General features: G+C 37.6%; 1 protein-coding gene across 1 annotated transcript in view; it reads left to right on the forward strand.

Moving 5' to 3' along the window:
• Positions 1–24,321, forward strand: part of aatkb (apoptosis-associated tyrosine kinase b) — a 37,469-nt gene extending 13,148 nt beyond the window's left edge. Inside the window, 14 exon segments of the mRNA XM_056771282.1 lie at positions 3,916–4,049; positions 9,227–9,368; positions 14,713–14,792; positions 15,476–15,594; positions 16,066–16,153; positions 16,437–16,555; positions 17,437–17,521; positions 17,667–17,788; positions 18,054–18,203; positions 18,309–18,549; positions 18,552–21,812; positions 21,900–22,044; positions 22,155–22,364; positions 22,447–24,321. Coding sequence (XP_056627260.1) covers positions 3,916–4,049; positions 9,227–9,368; positions 14,713–14,792; positions 15,476–15,594; positions 16,066–16,153; positions 16,437–16,555; positions 17,437–17,521; positions 17,667–17,788; positions 18,054–18,203; positions 18,309–18,549; positions 18,552–21,812; positions 21,900–22,044; positions 22,155–22,364; positions 22,447–22,475 — 4,925 coding nt within the window. The 3' untranslated portion in view covers positions 22,476–24,321.
• The last annotated feature ends 132 nt before the right edge of the window (positions 24,322–24,453 follow it).

Genomic DNA, 24,453 nt, shown 5'->3' on the forward strand with positions numbered 1-24,453 from the left:
CCAACCCCTGAGCTCCTCTGAAGGAGAGAGAGAGCTACTCTATGTTGTGAAATACTGTCTAAATTCTCAATATGAAGAAATGATAGAACACTAGGTAGAAAACTAGAGGTTTCACTTTAAACTAGCATGCACAATGTTGTAGCAATTGGACACTAGGTGACGCTATTACATTAAAAACATAAAAAATCTACATTTCTCATAGTCCCAATTGTCTTGAAATGTCCAGTTATTCTCCTCTGTCCTTGCAGTTTATTGTGAGCAGAATTTGACGATGAGAATTCTCTATGCGTCAGTTCCACCAAACACTGGACTATAGTTTGTCTGCAAATCGAAGGTTTGATTGAATCAAAAGAAACCTCGAGGGCAATAAAACCTGTGTGCACCTGAAATCTAAAAGCTTTGTAATGGCTCAGTCAGACTGGGATGAGTCACATGACTTAAAATAAAAGCTCAGAGGTACCTGACAAAGTCTTTCAGGGAATGCGTTGCAATGAAGATCCCCATCTTAGAAAAAGCTCAAGATGCATGACTAATATGACTATATTTATGTAAAAGCTGTATTAAAAACATACTTATGGATGCACATATTGTGCAGTAGATAAGCATCGCATATCTAATCATTATGATTTCTCAGTGAGGCAGGAAGAAGCAGAGCAATTGGTTGTAATGATAGGCTTTAGATTATACTTTGCATTAGCTATTAAAATAGATCAGTGCTTTGACTAATTATGTTTCCTATTACATGATAATTCTGTTAAATTTAAACACAATTGCCTGTAGAGCGATTTAATTTGAAACATTGCTCATAATGGAGAAATTAACACGTAATTGAGTTTGTGGGGTATTTTATGTCTCACATGGCAATATATGAAGTGATGGTCTTTGATGCATTAGTTAGTACTCTGTAGTGCGTAAAAGAGTTATTAATGTACAGTTATTGTTGTTTATTTAGTATATATTGTGGCTTAAATTTACCTTAATATGTGTACTTGGCCCTAACTTTTTCTTTGCAGAATGTTTAACTTTTTCAAGTTTCAGTATATGTTGACCACCAGTGTTGGTAATTCATAATATAAAACCTAACAATTTTGCATGTATTAGACACGTAAAAATTGCAAAAGTTAAAAGTGTTGGAATAAAAAATCCTTATAGCGAATGCTCACCCAGACCTGCCTGAAACGCCTCGTGTAACCAAACCCCCACAAATCAACGTCAGTTCGTGGCATGATTTGACTAAGACCGCCCAAATGTAAACGCAAGTAAGGTGTCACTACAAATGTTTTGGAACCTGATGTTCCAAATATGGTAAGAAGCGTTACATTTCCGTCACATGCTTGCAGTTTTGGACCAATCACTCCGCACTGGTTAAATGACCAATCATAGCACACCTCGCTTTTCAGAGCGATGAGCTTTGTAAAAAATCTGCGCGTTTCAGAGAGGCGGGGCAAAGAGGAGATACAAACATGCACGGCATGTGGAAAATACAGCGTTTTTTTAACCTTAAATCGTGTTTACACATTGCATTCTTCTAAAACAAACGATAATATTCGTTTTAGCCGTGTCATACGACCCCTTTAATGTCCCCCTGTGGTGAAATTGAAGTTTTTAATCTTGTTTATGTGTATATGTGGTGTTTTATAGTTTTAGAAAAAAATGCACAAATATCGTTTTAAACCAATGCAGAGTATTTTCTCTTTAAACCTGCGGGGTTTAATTTGCATATTGATCAGTCTGTGTATACGAAAGGAAGCAAGGTGTACACATTACATTCGAGTCATTTTAAGGCATGAAGATATTATCATCACAGAAGAAGGAATGCAGAATCCAGATTAGACATTAAATAAATTCAGTTTCCCATATGAAGACAATGCATTTTAAACATCGCTTAAGTGTAAACACTGTGGCCATATCAAAATCTTGCAATGTAACATGAGGCTCAACCAATCATTTGAGTTTAAGGCGGGACTATCTGCTTCTCTAACTAATGGCACTATATTAAAGTTTATTAAGTAAAGAACAATGTGAATAAGGCATCAGATAATGAACAGAAGTATTCATGGATGTTTGTAGGAGTGTATAGAAGTCTTGTTGCTTAAAATGGTTGATGTGTCTTTTTTTCTAATACTACAAATACTCATTAACAGTGAAGAGGCCTTTTGCTCTTCAGCCCCTCTTAATGGCTTCATTAAGACATGACTCAATAACACTGATCTCACAATGTTGTGTGTGTGTGTGTGTAGGTGTGTGTGTGTGTGTGCGTGTGTGCGTGCATGCCCTGGCACAGGAGGGTTACTGTACTTTTTCTTCCAACCATTCTTTGTTCATTAAAGCAGCTTGTTTTATATCAGATCCCTCTCTGTGTCTCTTCACTGCATGAGATCCCATTCATAAATATGCAAACCTTTATTTCAGCTCAAATTTTGGCATTTATGCTGTGACCTATTCTTTAAGATAACCAGATACGCTCATGTGGAGAACGAAGGAGGTCTAGCTTCAATACGGTCTTAATAACCGGCTTTTTGAAGCTTGTCGGTGTAATCCACTTTTCATTAAAGATGGGTTTAAGTAGTGGCTGTTTTAAATATGAGGTTTGATAATCTGATTGTAATTCAGCTGCATTGAGCAGTTTTGCACCTAGAAACTCTCCAAGCTCCAGGTGTAGTGAAATATTGATGAATGAGACCTCATAACACACACACAAACACACACTAAAACCTACCCCTCACATGATCATTTTTACATTTTGAATGATTTGTGAGTTGATCCCCACATGGACAAAGAAGACAGATACACACTGTTACTGTTTTTTCATTATCTCAATCAGCTCCCTTGTTCATCAGTCAGGGCATTGACCAGGGAGTCGGACATTTTAAGGGCTATCTCATTCGCAAAATCCCTCCAGTGCACTGAAAAGTTAATTCCCTGAAAAATCCCGACAATGCTCCCTTGTTTTTGCAATTTTTTCGACACTCCCGTACCCTTACCGGAAATCGAGTGACAGGTTTTAAAGAGATTTAACCGAAATGGCTGGAACCAACTCAATGAACTTCATTAAATGCGACAGGACTTTTGAAAGCCAAACGTTCATTCAAGCACAATTGTTGCTAGACAGGCAGGCAACACCATCTAGGCTACTTGTCAGTTCAATTTAATAATCGACAAAATTTAACAGAATAATAATTGTGTTTCTCAACCAGTATTTAAAAAATAAAGACCCTACTCCAAGTACAAACCACAAAAAGTGGTTTGTACCACTTTTTTTCTGATGAAGTTTATTAAGATATTTACTAAACTAATCTAAGAAACGTAGTTTGAAACATCTACAATTTGAACTGAACAGAGTTTTTTTGGCTTTGGCATCGACCATTTATTTTGAGTAAATCCTTTCATCAGTAGATGGAGACAAAGAGTGAGTCTTGAATGTAAGACTAAACATAGCCGTCTAATCCATACAGAAATATTGTGTTTCTATACAGTGTCAATATGTCTTGACGTGTTGATTTTGTTCACAAATAAAAGGGCTTGTTTAGGCCTTCAGATCCATGTTTAAAATGGATTCAAAACAGCAAGAAGGCTAGTGAAGTGAATGGGTGAAGGGTGTGTTCAGTCAAGAGGTCCAACCAATCGTATTTTCTTCTAGACTTTTTTTAAAGCCCAAAGGTTGTGACTTTATTGACAAACCTGTGTTTCTTTAGTTTAAATGTGTAAATTATGTGTTTCTTTAATTTGATGCTTTTCTCTGTTCTGTTTTGCTCACGTCTCTACTGTTTGTGCTAAAATATTTTTTTCTTTGAAAACATGCAATGCAAAAATGCTACATTTTGAAAGTGTTCTAAAAATAAAATTGAATTGAAAGTTACTCTGATTAACTGCTATGATAGCAGAATGTCTAATGATACTACACCTGTCTTGCAGATGGCGCTCCTCTGAGTGAGCTGTCCTGGTCATCATCTCTGGCTGTGGTGGCTGTCTCTTTCTCTGGCCTCTTTACTTTTATCTTCCTCATGCTGGCTTGCCTGTGCTGCAAACGTGGAGACATTGGTTTTAAGGTGGGACCTACTCTTATTTCACATTCTTTTTTAATCATTAGTGAGTTTGCTGTCCTAGAATGGAGCAAACGTTCATGGTTTTACACGCCCAACATCTGGATGAGGCCTACATGAATAAATACTCACGTAATAAGAAAATGTTAACATTCATTTTCTATTCAGATCTGTAAAGTTATCACAGTGCAAAACACAAATCTGATTTTCAATTTGAATCTTTATTGCTGTTTTCAAGTTGAAATGCATTTTTTTATCACTTGTTGCAATGTAAGCAAACAGAAAACACCAATAGAGCAAGAGAGAAACTTATCAGGACTTAACACAACATGCGTGTCCTCAAAGATAACACACATGGAATAAAAGCAAAGTATAATAATAATAAAATATATATATTATTTAAATTTGTCTGAGTTCTGCATAAATTTGTCCATTCAGATTTTACAAATGTATCAATGATATTTAAATATTTTATTCTGAAAACGAGATTGCTGATAACAAAACTAAAATACTGATCAAATAAATCTGGCTATAGCATTTGCTATATACAAAAAACCTTAATCTAAGACCTTGGCCTGATGCTGTCCTGTATTTATTAATGAAATAGTTGTAAAGGGTACATTCTTGAATCTGTGTCAGTTTTAAATAAAACAAATCTGTTTCAGCTTTGTTGGAATGCTTTGCTTAAACACAGAGAAATGCATTTGTATGTCATTTTGCCATTGCGAGGTTACAGAAGCCAAGGGTTTCAGAGAAATGTCATTTCTGCAGTGCATCACTTTAGGTGGTCTCTTAAGGTTAAAGAGAGACTGCAAGCATGTCTCTATAGACCTGTTTTTAAAAGTGAAGCACATGTGTAAAGATCTCAGAGCACATTGTGCATTTTTCAGCAGAACTTTCAAAGTGGGTCAAGACACAAGAGAAAGATCTGTGGTCATGAGAGAAAGAGAGAGAGAGACTCTTTCATGCTTCTCAGCACCTGGTCTCCAGTAAAGGCCAAGTATTTGTAATTACAATCCCTCAGTGGAACTACAGCTCACTGCTTAAACAGCATCTGTCGTAAAGGGACCCGCAGTACCTTTTTATTTCCCTCTCGTCCTCTCCATCTAGTACCCAAAACAGTTTCTGTTTCTATTGTTTCTAGTGTTTTAAATGTTTCTAATATCTCTTCTGGACACACAGATTGTATCGTTACATAGATAAAACAACACAGAGGTGTTAGGTTTAAAGTACCCTGTTGTATATTCACGGTCAGAAATGAACATGTGCTGTATGAATGTAGTAAATTTGCTTTGGAAACATCTGGCACAAACTGTGCTTCCTCTACAACTGCGTGGAAACAAATGTGTTATCAGAATTATATATAGGGTACATACAGTTATTAATAACTTGCAAATGCTTGTGCATGAATCACAGTAAACAAATATGTATTTGTTTATTTATCTGTTTTTTATAATTCAGTGACCATAGGCAAAGTATATTTTTGGACCATGTGTAAAATGGCTACAAATGCAGCATGGGTCTCCAGGTTAATTTGTAAACTTGTCTATTTTAGCTCTAGATGCTGATTTTAATTCAGGTCAGTTCGATAATTCACTTCTAAATTTAGCGAAACAGTTGTATTTGTACATGAACTGCACATTTCTCAAAGATGGATTGCTTAAACACTATGCATACATGCAAAATCTGATCTTCACAATAGGTCCACATAGATAGAAAGAGCTTTGTGCGTGTACGGTCATGTGTGCTGATAGCTAAAGAAAGCGCCTGTCGTGCACATGTGCAATAGAATGTGCTCGAGGAATTAAGGAGGAAAAAAAGAAGTGATGTCATAAGCACAGTATGTAAAAGGCCTTACCCTCTTTCCCTGTTAGCGTTTTTCAGCCACACATTTTTGTGGGAGCGTCTCCACTATTCTTAGTCCTCCACACTGTCTGAGAAGGAACAGTGAAATGGCCCTTCTTTACATGCTCATCAATTTGCTTCTTATTTGTATGTTTTTGGAAAATTGAGATGTGTTCTGGAGAACAAATGTTTCATCCAGTGAACTACCTGTATGGGGTCATGTGGGCACCTTCAGGTGCTCGATGGAGAGGCCAGCGGTGGTGGGGAGTGTTATTCAGGATTCAAATAGATCAAACACATGTGCTTTAAGGACAGGTGAGATGAGAAACTCATATTCTCAAATTCTTTAGATCTTTGCAGTATTGCCTGTGGATTTAACTGCTATTTGGTAATCTGAAAATGTTTCTCCAAAATGCTGCAGGAATTCTGTACAACTCTCTAATGTTGGCGTATGTAGAACACTATTCAAAATGTGATTTTTATACAGTGTCCAAAAGTTTGAGACCACATTGCATGAAAGTGTAAAAAGCGAAAGATGGAAATGCCTAATGCTGATGCTGTCATTTGTAATGGGAAGAAATTGAAGCGTTAGTCATTATTATATTTTAGAATATTTTGATTTAATGTTAATTTGCCGCAAATGCCACAATGTTTTATATAACACAGTTTTGTCATCTTGTTTTTTTAATCAAGTATTAAAATGAGAAGAACTTTTTGGAATACTATTTATCTTTCACTGTATATAATTTTTTATAACATTGTTTTAAGTATAGTTCTTGTATATAAGTACCTTTGCTTGTAAAGTTTGATTGTATCATTAGTAAGATTAGTGCCATAAATGGCCTTATAGTGCTGATATGGCGTTAAAAGTAAATAAATAAACAACAGTTTTGCTTAAAAGATATTATGCAGTATTTGTTTTTATATGGACATGCTGCTTGTTCCAAAAAAATGATATCCTAAGATTCAATATATGCAGAATAATATAGTACGTGATTTTTACATCAGCAAATAAAATATTGCAGATCAGAGATGGCCAAGTAATCAGAATACTGTTGGCGGGAACGTTTATCCTGTGACTGGGACACGGCTGTGTGGTTTCAAGCAAAAATGTAATAAAGTTCTTCAGTTTCAGCAGTCAGCCGTTACAACTGTAGGTAACTATATACAATAAGTATACTTAAAACAATGTAAAAAATATACAGAATATAATGTCCATTTTATGATATAGTGTCTACGGCTCTGGGTCACATTAGAGTCGTGTGGGGCGTGTGAATGTGTACAGTGTGGCCTCTTGGGGTTTATGAATGCTTTACTGTAAGTGTTTTTGTGTGTGAGAGGACGCGTTTATGTCTGTTATCATGTGCTTTGTAAGTGTAAGTGTGTGTGACCTCTTCAGGTCACTGTTTTCCATTTCTTGAAGCCTTGTATCTCCAAAGCCTCGTTCAAAGAAAATGCCTCTTCGCAGCTTCTGGACCATCATTTCCGATTTGCAGATGCTGCCAAGTGCTTTCTTAGACCGTCTCATCCCTCTTTGTAGTTCGTCCTTGTGGGGGTGAAAAGCACATTGGAATGTAGACGTACAAGTTGAAAGCTCTTAAGATTAGTCTTCATTTGATCTTATTATGGTGACACATGCTTTAACGCACTGTTTAATAAATTGCAAGAAGTCTTTAATTCACAAGGAAACTAGTGGGGTTCAAAACGATTCGCTGTTTAGATCGGCGGTTGTTTCTTTTCAATTCAAAGATGTATTTTGCTTGTTTACTTTAGTATGACTTGTCTGAAAAACACAAAGGATGGTTTTATTATTCATACATGAGAGGCTGTTGGTTTAAAGAGCTCTCAGTCATGTGGGGTTTTTGGACAGGGACTCTTTAAAATCTGTCAAGATGTTCAACTTGCCATTTTCTCCACAAAATCAAAAGAAAATCAAGAAATCACATTTGCATAAATATAAGGTCAGTACTTTATCCAAAAATAAGAATTCTGACAACTATCCCCACATTTTTCATTGCTATAAGGGAAATAAATTGTTGAAAATAATTAAACATCATTGCAACTAAATATTTGTCTTACTGCATTACATTTATGCTGTTAACATTTCAAAAGTTGTGTCCAGACAGATAAAAATCTTATTGCACCTAAAAATATATTTATATAATTTTTCTAATGAAGTATTTTCGGGTTTTTTGGTGGAAAATCCGATGGATATTTCTTTGTGTATATCCAGTCATATCCAACAGAATGTAGAAAATAACTAGGAAGAAAGAAATGAATATATCCTATAACTAATAAAGTAAATGTATTTCAAAATAAAAGAAAAAAGTATAAGGAAATAAGAAACTAAATACATCACAACATGTCTGTACCCTCAAGTCAGAATGTCATTTGCTTTTAAGAAATGAATCCATCAAGTAAGGCTGAGTATTGATTCTGATGTTCCGATTCACAAGCTCTCGATTCGCGTCAATGATTATAGATTTAATACAAATCCAATTGATATTTCTAAAAAAGATTGGTAAATATCACAATACAATGGTGAATATAAAAATGAAATGTTGAGCCACAAACCTGAATATTAAACACACTTATAGGGTATGTTGAAACAGAAAAGGGTTATTTTACATTTAAGAAACGATATAACAAACACAATTTCATAAAATTAGCTGTAAAGAGAGGCTGCAATTATATCCACCCGTTGAAAAAAGAAAATTGTTATCTAGTGGATAGTAGTAGCAATAACATTCACTTTAAAGAGTACATAACTAGGGATTTTTAAGGTCCTACTTTGTTTTATGGAGTGTCCAACAACAGATTTATGTACATAGAAGGAGTACAAACACTATTAATTCGTAATAATATGTAGTAATTCTAACCTTACTTCTTGTCTGTTGTGATTGGTCAGATGGTTTAGTCTGCTGTGATTGGTCTACCGCGAATGAGGCTCACAAGCTACAGTGTTTGGGGAAGAAGAGTGAAGTTTTTGTGGGCAGTCTTAGCCAAACGTAGGCGGGACTATATCTAGTGACGTAAATCCGCGGCGGTTCACGATCGGACTAGGGACGACTCCTTTGCGTGATTCAGAGTCAACTCCCTTTTTTCCAAGCAAATAACTTTGCCAAATTGTAAATCCAAAGGTGATTGAATAACAGAGTTCTTACTTTCAAACACGGCAACATTGCAGACTTCATGAAATTGAATTTTCATGCTCTCATGTTGTGTAAAAAAAAAAAGATTCACAGCTTTTTTCGATTTTTTTGCCCAGCACTACTATCAAGACTTATGCATCCATGTCACTGTACATTGACCTCTGATTTTTTTCATTTCAATCATAGGAGTTTGAGAATGCAGAGGGAGAGGATTACCCAGCGGACATGTCCACTCCGCCGTCGCCTGCATCTCACACTGGGCCTGACGTCTACATCCTTCCTCTCACCGAAGTTTCGCTACCCGTCGCCAAGCAACCCGGCCGATCAGGTGGGTCATCACACACCCTGTCCAAAGATATTGCGCATGTATTTAAATGACAAAGACTCGACTTAAGCATGCCATGTGACTAGGACCAGATGTGATATCGCTCAACGTGCTGTCGAGCATTTTCTTCCCAGTCCAATATCCTTTCTGACTCTACTTGCGCAACTCCCACACGGGTTCCACATTCTCTGGACGGAGTTTTTATTTTTTTCCAGGGGACATTGTTAATGTGTTGCTTCCAACCCACAAGCTCTCCAGTGTAAAATCCAGAAAGGACCAACGCCCTGCTGCTCTGGCCCAGCCTCGACTGTCCCCTCCTGGGGTGAACAGTCTCCCACAGCCCTGAATGCTCTGGACCTTTACAACCAAATGCAGCTGTTCCGTGTTGATTAGACATGGGCGCTTTGGTTCTTTACATGTTTTTAGGTCCAGATCATTCCACCATTTTCCTTATTTTTCTGTGTTGCTATTCACTTTTGTCTCTCTGGAATATAATCTATGGGTTTCCTGAGACAACAAGGAGCAAGTGGGATGAAAAGAGAAAGAAATGGCTCAGAGACGAATTCACTTGGACGGCAAGGAAGAGTAAACTAAATCTCTTTAAGAAGAAATTAAATAATCGTTGTGTTGTTTAAACACTTTTTTATTGGATTTATAACAGAATTTCTTTTCAGTCAAATTGCATTTCTCTGTCTCCGTTTTCCACTTCCTCTCGCTTGCTTCATCCGAACAAACATCTGCCTGTTGCATAATTCTGCCTCAGCCAGCCTACAGAAATATTCCCTGGAATCTGAGGAATCCGTGAGGGGATGTGTGCAGTCAGATCCGCAGAGATTCTCTCTCGCTCTCTTTTTACTGTGTTTCACATAACAACAGCTCACTTCATGAGAGGCCGACAGTGATGCTGCCAGCTAATGCGCTTAGATTAGTACAGGTCAGAAGTCAAGAGTTTGCGGTTGGCCAGATTCTGTTCTCACACAACACTTCACTGTCCCATTTCATTTACGTGATGAGAGAATAGCGCATGTAGTGTTCTGCCACCTCACAGACATTTGTGTTAATGCATCAGTTCATCTCTCAACGCGGAGACAAGATGCATATAAATGAATATATATCCAGTGGATATCAAGCGGTCGTCATGCCGTTATTTATATTTACAGCCTCTGAAAAAATTGAGAACATTTTAAAATAGTTTTCAATTGACTATTTATAGGTATTTGTTTGGGTAAAATGGTTTAGGTTTTTTCCAATTTTCAAATAAGAATATTGTTTCTGTTTGCAGAAAATGAAAACTAGAGACACAAAAAGTCTCTATTTTTTTAAGACTCCAAATACTGCAAGGAATAATGTTTGTCTCAATAATGTTTGTACATGTATTCAGGAAAAGTTTTTTAATGTGCTAACCACAATTTTTCAATCACAGTTTTCATGCGTCTTGTCACGCTGTCAGTCTTTCACATTGGTGTTGCATGACTTTGTCACTACTGAGGTTTGATTTTGTTGAAATTCAACAGACACAGGACTGGAATGACCTCAATACATCTTTGAAATTTGGAATGGTCTTTATTTAACACTTTTTTAAATATATGACGGTTTTTGTAATTGATTGGTCATTGGGAGGAAGTCATTGGGAGGAAGTCATTGGGTTTTTGTGTTGGAGGGGTGGGATTGGCTCACAAATGATTTAAATGCAGTTCATTTCCTCAATATGATCTGATATGCCAAACGTGAAGCGATGTGATTTGAATACATTTATTTTTGTAGGTTTAGAAAACATTTCATTTTTCAGAATGAATTAAATGTCGTCATACATGCATAGATATTAGTCTAATTTGTCTTCAACCTGATAGCCATATGCGTTATGAGTCAAAGCAAATGATGTCATTATTGGTTTTGTTTTAAAACTACTTTCAGAATATTGAAAACCATCTGTTTGCAATTCTGTAAATTCCTCTTTCTGTCATTCTAACTCAGCATGACGTGAGGCGTGGCCACTGAACACTTCTTAATTATGAATTGTAAAGGGACCAATTCCTAATTTTTGTGCAAACATAACAAGAAACGCATATGTGTTAAGTGCTACACCAAGGCTCTGACACGTTGCTGTATGTTTATTATAAAAAAATATCCCATCTTGATCATAGTATTTTTAAAAGTATAGCTGAAATGACGTCCCTTCTTGCCAATGAGGACGAATTAAGATCTATAATCTACCAGCTTGTCATTTACAGTGCTGGACCAAGCATGTTTGCCTCCGTCACTGTGCACAGTCAATGAGTAGGCTAGGTCATAGGTGTCCTTGGCGTTTGTAGCGTTTGTCTGTAGTCAGTCATGTCTTTATCTTATGAGGAGTAGTGGGACAAAGAGCAGACAAAGTTAATTACATTTTTCATCTGATTCAACAAGTTTGAGCCAAACAGTTCCTGCATTGCACTCTGGTGTGCAGTATCCACCCTAACACAGCTGTGGTCATAAACACACCCTTATTCACGCATACATCCAGCTCTGAGCATGCAAATACTCTGAGGGTTACGTCATTTTATAAATGCACGCAGCCTGTTTTTACTCGCACAGATATTAATCACATCATTAACAACTTCACAAAACTATTATTCAGATTCATTTGCATTCCATGATAATAGATTTGACAGACAGTAAAAGTGACAAGTTGACGCTTATTTATACGCAGAGACACCCAAAAGATTGAATATTCGGATATGTTTTGATACTTTTTGTTGATATATTGTCATTATATTATTTCTTATTTTACGGTCATTTTACGTCGAAAAAATTTACACTAAAAACATTTGTATTATTGTAGCTGTGAAATCAATGAAATTTACTGTTTAAACTGTGTAAAAGTACAAAAAAGTCAAACTATTTCTATTAGAAATATTCATGACATATGTTCATTAAATATATGTACATTTTAGTTTTCATAAAAAAATGTTGGTGTACCATTGAAAAAATCTTAATTATTTAAAAAAATTAAATACAACTGTTTTTGTGCTATTTGCTATGCCGCATTATTTTTATGATTATATGAATTATTTTTTGAGTGCCAAGACTGCTTGATATGCTTTTCAGCATTAAGGGTGTTGCTTCTAAACTTTTCTGGTTGGCAGTATTTTATTATTCTTGATCATTTACTGCACACATTGAGCCAAATAGCTTTTTTGAGTAATTGAATCGAATTTAAGTTTAAGAATTTTATAGCAAAAAAACATTGGATCTCTTCCAAACAAGTGTCCCATTTTGGTTAAATTTGTATATTTTTCTATGCATCTTCTTTGTTCTCCTATCTCTCACCCACATCAAACATTTCTGATTTGTACTGCCAACTTACTTTCTGCTGTCAGACTAGAGACCTCAGGAATAATGGCGTCAGTGTTTCTATACACTCTGAGGTACCAGGCAGCACCAGCGGTGACAAAGAGTCCGATTCTCCCCAACGAAGGCTTTCTGTGAGGGGGTAGAGCCTGAACGGCCTCTGTATCGCCACATGGGCGTAAAATATGGCCGTTGCATAAAAAGGGGATGAGAATGAGACACTATGTCATAATCACTTACAATGAACTGTCTGTTTGTCTCCATGATGAGATAAGAGAGAGACAGAAAGGGACTGTGATGGTTTTTTGAGATGATAGAGATACACAAGGGCATGAATGGTACAGAAAATCACTTTAGTACAGCCGAAGCCACCGTGTCTCTCTATTTAGTCTCTTCGTTTTTTGGATTTTAGAAAAATGATTTTCAACCAACTGTGCAGATTTACTTTTGTCTTTGCTTCTCTGCCGTTTAACATCACTTGTACGAAGGAGATTTTCACTCTTAACCTTCTGGAGAGGATATTGGGAGGATGATTCTCTTGGAGAATTTTGAAGGGTCTTCACTAAATGTTCTTCAGATGTTGCGTACACTAAGGGTGTGTTACTGTATATTGAAGAAATGCTGAAGTTGAGGCAACAATGCTAATTTGTAAAGATTCTTGCTGTTTTTCGTTTTGTTCTTCAGTAGATTTGCTTGTTTTTTCATTCAGTGGATCTAGCCTATGTGTGTACTCTACAAAGTACAGTAATGTATACTGTCCCTAAGTCTTGCTTAGAAATTATATTTCAAATGTTTTTATGTGACCTTGGACAACAAAACCAGTCTTAAGTAGCACATTTTTAATAATCGTCAAAAATACATTGTAGGGATGAAAATGTAAGATTTTTCTTTTTGTCAAATATCAGTAGGATATTAAGTCAAGATCATCTTCCATGAAGATATTTCCTACCTTAAATGTATAAAAACTTTCTTTTTGTGAGTGGATGGTCTGCTACAGTGCCTCAGATTAACAACTTCAAAGGCGACTTTCTCAATATTTTGCTTTTTTACACCCACAAATTCCAGCTTTGTAAACAGTTGTTGTTCCGCCAGATAGTGTCCTATCCTTAAAAAACTTATATCAATAGAAATTTCTTCAGCTTTCAGATGATGTAACATCTCAATTTCGAAAAATCTACCGTTAAGACTGATTTTGTTGTCCAGGGTCACATATTTCCAATTTTCCAGTGGAAATGTTGTTCCTCGTGTTCATGTTGCTCTTTCATATCTCAAGATTTCTCAGATGAGTTTAATTTAAGTATCATCTTAACTTTCAAAACAAATAAGATAAAATATATTAATTTGGAGCTGTTAAATTAATTAACGAATTTGGATTTGGATGAATTTGATGAGAAATGTTGGTATTGATATCTTAAATAATATTGACTTGTTTGCAAACTTGGTACTTGAGCTCACCTTTGACATTGAGATCTCTTCTAAAACTCTAAGGAAACATTTGTGAGATTTATTTTTATACTATATCATATTAAAAAAAAATATTTAAATGATTATAAATCTAAGCTTTCTCACCCAAAAATGTGATTAGATTTTTTGCAAGATTTCCTTTTCTCAAGATAAATCTCTAAAGTTTCTATTTGCTCTCCAATCTCATTGATGTTTAAGAAAAATAAGCGTGATCTGAGATTATGGGCCTGTAGTTTATAACCCTTCACTCAAATTGCCTTTGACTCACAATATTTTCACTAAAATGTAGTTTCTAACTTTTGGATTCTAATGTACATGGGTAGTTGACAAATACATTTTGTCTTAATTTGTACAAAAAATTGTTAAAACTTTATTTTATATTATTAATATTTATATTTATCCAATAATATCAAGTAGCATTAAAGAGATTTATCTTCATTGTTAGTTTTTTGGTTATACATTTTCGCTGTCACACAATAGGACACATTTATTTTTTGAGCTATCCATATGTCAGACCAGTTTGCTTTAAACTTTCTTTGTCTTCTTGCTTTAGTCCAGCTGCTGAGGTCCAATGATCTTGGTCGCCACAGCTTACTTTACATAAAGGAGATTGGACATGGTTGGTTCGGCAAGGTAAATCCTGTTTATTTGTTTATACCTCACAGACAAATGTCCTACGCATGCGCTTGTACAGATCAAACGTTTAGTTTAGCTCTTTCCCTGAGGATGTAAAAATGTTGTCACGCTACATTACCTTACTAATATTGCGCTCATCCTCAACCTTGGATGTTGGGACTTTGATAGTTCTGTTAAGCTGTAAAGTCCAGAAGCCGTTCACGTCAGTAGTTAATAAGAACAATTGCCTCTTTCTTTCTCATTTTCTCTTTCTCTCTGCTTTGTCTTTTTGTAACACACACATACACTCACTCACTCACACAACCCCAATTACCCCAACTTTCCATTCAATGGGTATGTCCATCGGTCTGTCTGTCTCTGGCTGCATGTTTAATCAATCCTCATGTGGTTTGGTTTCGTGTGCATCTGTTTCCTTTCGAGCGTCTTTTTGCACGATTCCTGGACTTGATTTAAATCCTTTTTTGGGTTTTGTTTGTGTTGACTATCTGTACTCCATTGCCTTCCTGTTTGCCCATTTCCTTCCTGTCTGCATCTATTTATATCTGTCCGTCACCCGTAACTGTGTGTGTTGTCCACTTTCCCACTCTTTATACCTTTATGTGTTGTCTTTCCTCTGTGCGTCTGTGTATGTATGTGCATTGTGTACATGTGCGTGTATGTCGGCCTGTTGTCCTTTACAGATATTGTTGGGGGAGGTCCACTTGGGTCTCAGCAGTACCCAGGTGGTTGTTAAGGAACTGAAAGTCAGCGCGAGTGTTCAAGATCAGATGCACTTTCTGGAAGAAGCGCGACCTTACCGGTAAATAAATACTACAGTATATATTCCCATTTTGCTTTGATGTGGTGTTTGGAGTCTGGTGGTTACAGATCAAGCTCTGGGACTGTAGATCAACCTAAAGTTACCCTATTACAACTAAATGAACTATAGGATAGTTTGGATAGAAGTATGCTAAATGATGTGATTATCCAAAAATAATGTGAGACAATAAACCTGTTATGTGCACAAGTTAAAAATGCTGCTTCTTTTTCCTGCTTAACATACAAAGACAAATAAACCATTTATAGTTCGATTTTTCCGTTTGTTTGCTTATCTCAGCCAATAAAGTGAGCTTTTGGGGGAGTGATCTGTTTTGTCGATGGACTGAGGGTGGGAAACCAATTTCTTTATCTTTTATTGATGCTGGTGCTGCCGAAATTATGTGCTTTCGCTTTAATGAGAATGTAATATTAGTATAAATGAATTGTAGTGATGCTGAAATATTCTTTCCAGGTCTTTACAGCACCCGGCTCTAGTGCAATGCCTCACCCAGTGTACCGAAGTCACGCCCTATTTATTGGTCATGGAGTTTTGCCCTCTGGTTAGTCCAAAGAATTTGTGTATTTTATATATGTGCAACTGCAAGAAGAACCGGAGATCATTTTTAATGAGCCTTTGTCAAGAGGAATATCATAGTCTATCATGTTTAGCTGCATTTGCCAAGGCAGTCATCGCTGTTTTTTGTCATAGAGACTTGAAGGTGGAATCTTTTCACCCAGAACTCCTTGAAGATAGTTTGTCATACATCTCCCCCTTGTGGTTGGTGGAGAAAAATCAGGCTGTGATCTGCGGATGCTGAATGTTTTTTTTATCCATGGCAACAGGGTGATGTTAAAGGCTACCTGCGCAGTTGCACACTACCTGACCCCTTACTGCTTCAGAGAATGGCGTGTGAGATCACCTCAGGCCTACTGCACCTTCACAAAAACAACTTCATCCACAGGTGTGCCAACCTCTTATGTCTACTGTATATTATAGTCAGATTTTTTTCTATAGTGCATGTCATAATTCAACATTGTTTCATAGCCGCTTTACAGAAAACACATTTTAGCAATGGATACAAAAGAAAAAATTAATGGAAATAAGCAATCTACAGTAAAATTATTCAAATTAAGGTACTAAGGTATTATTGCAAATTTTTAATAAGGTGTACATTTGCACTACTAACTTTAAAAATAATTGTATAAAAAATAATTGTAATTATATTAATAGTACAAATATAAAATTATATGTATCATATACTGTTTGTCTTAAGTACTGTATATGGCTGAAATATGCTCTTTATACTGTATGCACAAATCACTTCGGAAAGTCGGTATGGAATGTCATGATTAATCTTAAAATTATGAAAGGAATAACATAATAACGTTTAAAAAAATACTTTACTACACTTTTTTTGATTCCATAAATGCTCTCCAGATGCAAATTTGTAACTGAAGACGTACTTTATAACTCAATCGCTCAGCTAGCCTTTAGGGAAACAGTATAGAATTTGCCATTCCAGACTGTTTGGTCTCATGGTTTTCTCCTGCAACAATCTCCTGATGCTGCCTGAGTGTGCATACTTCACTCCAGCATCAGTGATTTTGTTGCCGGGGGTCACCACTCACAACTCCAAGTACGTCATCTTCCTGAAGGCCTTAAGCTCGGAGCTCGAGCCAAGCCTCGGGTTCGAGCCCTCTTCGAAGACAGCAAGTTTGTCTACCATTATCTAGCAAGACTAAATGGGCGGGCAAACTTGTGAAATGATATCATTTACACCATGTGCTGTTTCTAGAATGTGCTTAGGAAATGTTTATTCATGGTACCTATATTTTTCTACAGTGATTTGGCTTTAAGAAATTGCCTTCTAACATCAGACATAAATGTCAAGATCGGAGACTATGGACTATCGCACAACAAGTACAAAGTATGTACCCTTTAAACTGTTTATCTTTATCATATTAGAGCATATAAAGGATATAATATTAATATGAATCTCAATCCAGTCTATTTGATTTTTACTGTAAATGTATGTGAACACAAATATATTATACAAATCATTTTTTTCCCAGGATGACTACTTTGTGACATCAGACCAGACCTGGATTCCTTTACGCTGGATTGCTCCAGAACTGGTGGATGAGGTTCATGGTAATCTGCTAGTTGTGGACCAAACAAAGGAAAGCAACGTCTGGTCAGTAAAGTGACAGCAGCTGCATAATACTCATTGTAATTAAAACAATATATTGTAATACAGTATCAGACTACAAATTTAGGCCTTTGGCAGTTAGGTTGTATAGAAGAAGAATAATCCACCTCTTAAACATCTGTGATGATTATAGTATGTTATACATCTAGAGAGATGGATGTTGCATGGATGTTGAAAATATGCTCGATTAATTTCCAACGTTATGGTTTAGTTTACAACTAAAGAATACCTTTTTTCTTTTTTCTTTAAGGTCTCTTGGAGTAACCATCTGGGAGCTCTTTGAATTGGGCAATCAGCCATACCGCCATTATTCAGACAGACAGGTTCTGAGCTATGCTGTAAAGGACCAGCAATTAAAGCTGCCCAAACCTCTCCTTAAGTACCCTCTTGCTGACCGCTGGTGGGTGTCTAATAAATTATATATTGCTCTGCAAACTTATGAGAGGCTTGAATTTCCCCCCCATCCAATTGGTGCCATTCCTTAACACAACTTAATTTTTTTCAGGTATGAAGTCATGCAATTCTGTTGGCTTCAGCCTGACCAGAGGCCCACTGCGGAAGAAGTTCATCTGCTACTTAGCTATCTATGTGCCAAAGGTGCCAGCGAGGCAGAGGAGGATTTCGAAAGACGCTGGAACTCAATGAGACCAAACACAAGCCATGCTAATTTACACGGATCAGGTGCACTTGCCATTGACATGCCCATGTCATCCACCAATTCCTCTTTCCCACTACTGGAGCAGTTCCCTACCGAGATGGGTACCACTCTGAATCTGGAGATGACATCCTTACAGTTACTGAAACCAGTCATGGCCTCAACTTTGAGTACAAGTGGGAACAGGCTAGAGCTGAACTGCACTATCATTCTTCATCCACAACTGGCACTTTGGGTCAAGGCAATCCTCATTGTCAGGAGGTCTTCTACCCTCCTGGCGGAATAGTGGGGGGCTGTGCAGTTGAAGGACTGGCCTTAGGGGTTTCTTACTACGACCCCAAGCAACTGCAGACCCCTGTTGTGGTACCCGTCCTAAGTGCTCACAGCCCATCAGTGAGTAATGAGTACTACATCCGCATTGAGGAACCAGTACAAAGCAATATTGATATGAATTTCACCATGTGTGCTTACAGTCCAGAATTTGGAGGCAGCAATGGGAGCTTTTTAACAGGTAGTGGAGACTCGGGGGAGTGTATCAACTGCCCCATTGAAACTAAGCCAGACATGTATTGGTCAGAAGATCTTCATAAATGCAGTGCCTATGATTCAGACAACAGTCCTGCTATGTCTCTAACTATGGAGCCTCTTTTAAGCCACGGTAGCCCTCCCAGGCCATGGGAGTCAGGTCACTACGTCTCGTACAAAGACAGAGATGGAGGTTACTATTACGAACCATCACCGCCCAAGAGAATGAACCCCTACCTGATAGGAGACTCAGTTGAACCTCCACAAGAGAGCTGGGGGTCTCGAAGCCTAAGGAAAGCTCTTGGAGAACTAGAGGACCCTTTAGGTGTCTCACCATCAGTTGGCAGTCCTCCGCAAGACTATGCTGATCCTTACTTGGAGAACGTTCAAGGTGCTATAATAGGAAAGAATGTTACAGGAGGATATTATGATATGATGGGCTCATTAAGGAATACCATGCCAGGCAACCACTCAGTTTGTATTGACATGGCATCAGGTGGAGCTAAGTTTGTAGGTCGAGGTGACAGTGAATCAGAAGAAGAGGATATATTTGTAGAGAGGCGAGGAAGGAGCTGGTCCGACAGCAAACCGGCAAATAACACAAGGCTGTATCAGAGGCAAGGGTCTTGTGGGCAAGAATCTTATGCAGACTTCCACTACACAATGCCAATGACAGATGTTGAAGATACTTGGCCAGAAGAGGAAAGCTTGGCATACCATATGGCAAAACCAGTTGACTACTTAGAGGCGACAGTTAAGAGTAACACATGTTTGGTTCACGGAAGACATGTACCTTCAAACCCTTCACCGGAGTGTAGCTCATATCTACATATGTGCCATGAACCCAGAGAGGCTGAAGTATATCCCGTGCCATGCTGTCAGGCTTTGAGCAGTTCACATTTTGTGGACCCTCTAACAGGGGCACTTGTGAGAAACTGTTTTATGATCGACTGTGTTCCAGGGAAAATCATTGGGTTGACCCAAAAAGACCAACATCTAGGTCAAGCACCTTTATCTGCTGGACATATAGTCTCCAAAATCGAGTCATCAAGGGACGGTGTAAAACAATTTGATGTCTTGGAACAGTATGTGGATATTGCAGTGGTGGGCACAATCCCCAAACATGAAAAAGCTTTGCATCAAGATACAGTTCCGGCAGACCCTAAAACTGAAGCGGTTACCATCACACCACAGCTGGAGAAAACCCCAGCTGAATTACCAAATTTGGAAGCAGAATCAGAGTTTAGCAAAACTGCGGACAGTGGTTTGGATCGTGGACACTCAAGTATCAGTCTTGTGGAGATTGATGACTGTAGCGATGATGACATCACCGACGTAACCTCAGGGATTTTTGGTGACTTCACAGTAGAAGTGGAAACCGTTGACTACACCAATCCAACATTCAAGTCTTTACAAAAGCAGGTCGGTACCCCAGACTCAATGGACTCTATTGACATACCATCTACAGCATGTTCCAATGAGACGCTCAGTCCTGCCTCGATTCATCCGTCAAGCTCTCCTAAAACTGTCGACAGTGGCTATGACACAGAAAACAATGAATCTCCAGAGTTTGTCTTAAAGGAACCCCATGAACCACAAGATTCCAAAGCCTTAATCCAGCCCTTGGTAAATCTAACCCTTGGGACTACATCTGTCAGCAAAGAACAAGAGATTGTAAGTGCAGAGGCGGAGCAGATAGAGCTTGATATTGAAATTCCTTTGACTACATCTGAGAGCAGCGATGGGGAGCTGAAAGCACTGAGTGATAATACTCCATACAGAGATTCAGCCTACTTCTCTGATTATGATGCGGGCAAAGATAAAGAAAGCGAAGAGGATTTCAATGAACTTGTGGATCAGAGAGATGAATCAGAAGAAATTATAAATACAGAGGAGTCGCTTCCTCAAGAGAAGACCAATGTAGATGAAACTCTTTTTCCAGCTACAAAGGAGAATGAAAAAACGCTTGAAAAGACTGAAGATGTAACCTCCACACAAGTAGATGAAAGTTCTTCTGCTGATGACCCTGCGGTCATGTCTCTCCCGTCTTTTGAGAATGAAGTTTCAATGATAAAAGATCACGTTGATGCTGAAGATCTTGGGATAGAATCAGATCATTCTCCTCAACTTGAACAACCAGAATTTCAAATATTTGATTCAGATACCTCCTTTAGTCCCAGTGCAATGGAAGAGGAACCTTGTAAACACGTAGGGAATGAGGAAAATCCTCTTGACCCACAAACCCCTGAAGAAGATATTGCAAACACCAATGTTTGCGTCAACGAGCCCATTCCGGAAGTTCTCATTGCTGAAGAGAATGACGCAGTCAATGATGTGAGCTGTGACATCATGTCCCAAGAAGAACCAGTGAGCCCAGCGAAGGAAACCGAAAAGGAGGTAGTGGTATTTGAAGAAAGCCAACGTGTATCCGATTCAATTACACATGAGCCGCTAGAATCCAAGAATGAAAATTCTGAAGATGGTGGACGTAAAAGAAACTCCTCACGTTCTTGCTCTCCTCCCCCTCCATTAGAAGGACGGGCATCTCCCACAGATGGAGAGGAGGCAGATGAGGAAGATGGCGACTCGGAGGACAGTGATGAATCAGATGAGGAGCTGCGCACGTACAGCATTCAGGAGCAAAACGAAGAAAGTGAGGACGAGATTTTGCCTGTACCTATTATTGTGAGCGATTGCAGCGATGCACACAATCTCAGAAGCTTGCTGAAGATGCCAACACTGGGCAGCGATTCACTGTGCGATGAAATGGAGACCAAAAAGAAGGTGGTGTCCTTCTTTGATGATGTCACAGTTTATCTGTTTGACCAGGTAAAAATGAATAGTAAGTGTTTTCATTAAATCATTTTATTATATTGTAACTATGAAACAAAAATATTTTTGTTTAAATCTCTCTAGGAAAGTCCTACCAGAGAGCTTGCCGATGCCAGCTTTCCTCTTGGTGGAGAGTCAGGCAAAGAGAGTGTAAAGAGCAAAGTACCAAACCTGCAGGAACGGGTCAATGTCTCTGATGATTCTTCTGATGGAAACATTTCAGAAGAGAGTAAGAGCCTCGTACATTTCCTTTTTTGGGCTAGAGAGTTTGCTTTTTGTTTTGCTTGTTTCTATAATACACCTATTTACCTTTCTGCCATCTATTGTCTTTGATTTCAGGTGCAGGGTTTGAATGGGAAGATGATTTCTCCCTGTTACCCCTCCCCACATCTTCCAAGGGGTCTCCGCCAGATGTAACAACAAAGCCGAGCCTACCATCCAGTAGCAGTAAACCTGTGGCTCAGGTCTCCCGTTTCACCGTCTCTCCATCCAATGTGTAACGTTTCTCCATCACGCATGTTTCAGATTCAGATATGGATTCTGCTGGAGGTCAGAAGCATAACAACTTTTAGTTTGTTGTGTGTTCTTATTTATTCATTGGGTAAAATTTGTTGTGCTTTGTCTATTAAAGGAAGCAGTGAAGATGGGGAAAAGGAGTAGATCATCATTCTACTGCCATCAGAGAGCTGCACTCACAGACCCCTTCATTTACTTTTGCTTTTAAGAATGAGGAGAACAAAGTGTAAAGGTTGGATCTCCTACAGTATTTGGATTCCCTCAAAGACTGTGCCTCTACACATCATCAATCTCTTTAGAAAAACCACCCGAACAAAGACGGATCAAACACACAATCTTTCTTAAGATGAAGCATTTTCAATCGAAGTTTGGATGGATCTGGTGGAGTAACTGGAAATCAACTGTGACTGTTTACAACACAAAAAATCAGATACTGTTGCTTTGGAACGTGTTCAGAAGATACTAAAGCATGGCTGCATCACAAACCGACAAGAAGATGAACAAAATGCAACAAAACTGATTTTTACTGTGAAGTAGCAATGCAGTAGTTTCATTCTAGACGAATGAAGGATTTTGAAAAAAGATGGTATTTAACTGTGTGTTTCTATGACTAAAAATAAGTTTATCACACATGGCCTTGTGTTTGTCACCTACCTAGAGTAGCACAGTGTTATGGTGATGTGGCAATCTGAAACCAGTTTTGAGTTTATTACAGAAGATTTCAATTAGTTTTCTTTTGAATATTGAATTGTGTATGTTTTTAGCGATTTTCTGTATTTATTTGTTATTAATTTAAGCCAGACTATTTGATTGTAGAATTCCAGTTTGGAGCCCAAATTTAAACATTGAAACGTTTTAAATGTTACAAAAGTCAGCAGCTAAACCCATAGACTAAAAAAGAAATGACCTTTTAAAAGAAGGGAAGTTTTAACATGCAATCATAAAATCAACATTATACTCTTAATACTTAAATATCTTTTATCAAACATCATGTAATTGAGAAGATGTATTTGCATTATTATGGGGCAGTTTATGGTTCGTATTTATGATGATGTACTTGTCAAAAATTGATGCTGTACATGCCTGCTGTCTTTTGAGAGTTGGAGCAGACTTGTGTTTTGATCAGGGTGTTAAACACGTCTTGTTTTAAGAGTGTTATTTATTCACAACACTTTTTATATTTTCTTGAATGTTAAAGAACAATTAATGCTCTTTATCATTGTACACTGCAATGCTTAATCAACGCTGGCCTACGCGTTGGACTCAATAGGAACAATTAAAACTTTTGAACGAAATGGACCTGTATTGCCATACTATTGACATTGGGAAAAACATCACCACATCTTTATGGACTCACAGATGTAATGGACAACAGTGTACAGAACTGAGGAACTCGAAGCGACCTGCACTTTTCTGTGCGTTTGAACCTAGGCCGTGTAGCCGGAGGGCCAAGCAGAAATCTTCATGAAATACTCTTGAATATGTTCCATGTTTGTTTGCCTTTTAAGGCTTTATTATACGTAATTGTCTATCTTAGATTGAACTAGACAACAGTCTGTACTATTTTTGTATTGGATCAAACCATTCTAAACCACTGAACGATCAAATGGATACTCAGGAGGGAAAATGTGTTGTCTGCCAAAGATATGTATTGTGTAATGTGGCATAAAATCTCGTATCTGTCCGAGGCAGAGAGTCACTGATTCTTCCTGGGTATAGCTGGTGAAATCCGGCCATATGATGGTTTTGGATGCAGTATAATAAGCGAGTGTGATTGTAAGTCAAATGTGTCACAACCTTAGTGAGAAAAATTAAACAATTCTGTTAAACAGTTTACTCTTGTTTAACAGGCTTCTCTCTTTCAGTTATTTTAATATACAAATTCCATTACAACTACTTTATATTTCTTCATGGTTAAAAAGATTTAAGTACATGGCGGTGTAATATATCGTGTTCAGCAGGATAAATACAATAAACACATTCACCTTGATGTAATAGTTTTATTGAAGTGATTATAGTATTTTGCATGTAAGTGGTATTTCATTTTTAACTTATGTTATTTTTTATTTTAAAATAAACTACTGACTGGACCATGCATGCAAAGATGATCAAAATTGGACAT

This window comes from Triplophysa dalaica, chromosome 17 (genome assembly GCF_015846415.1).
Source record: "Triplophysa dalaica isolate WHDGS20190420 chromosome 17, ASM1584641v1, whole genome shotgun sequence".
In the NCBI taxonomy this organism is placed as follows: Eukaryota; Metazoa; Chordata; class Actinopteri; order Cypriniformes; family Nemacheilidae; genus Triplophysa; species Triplophysa dalaica.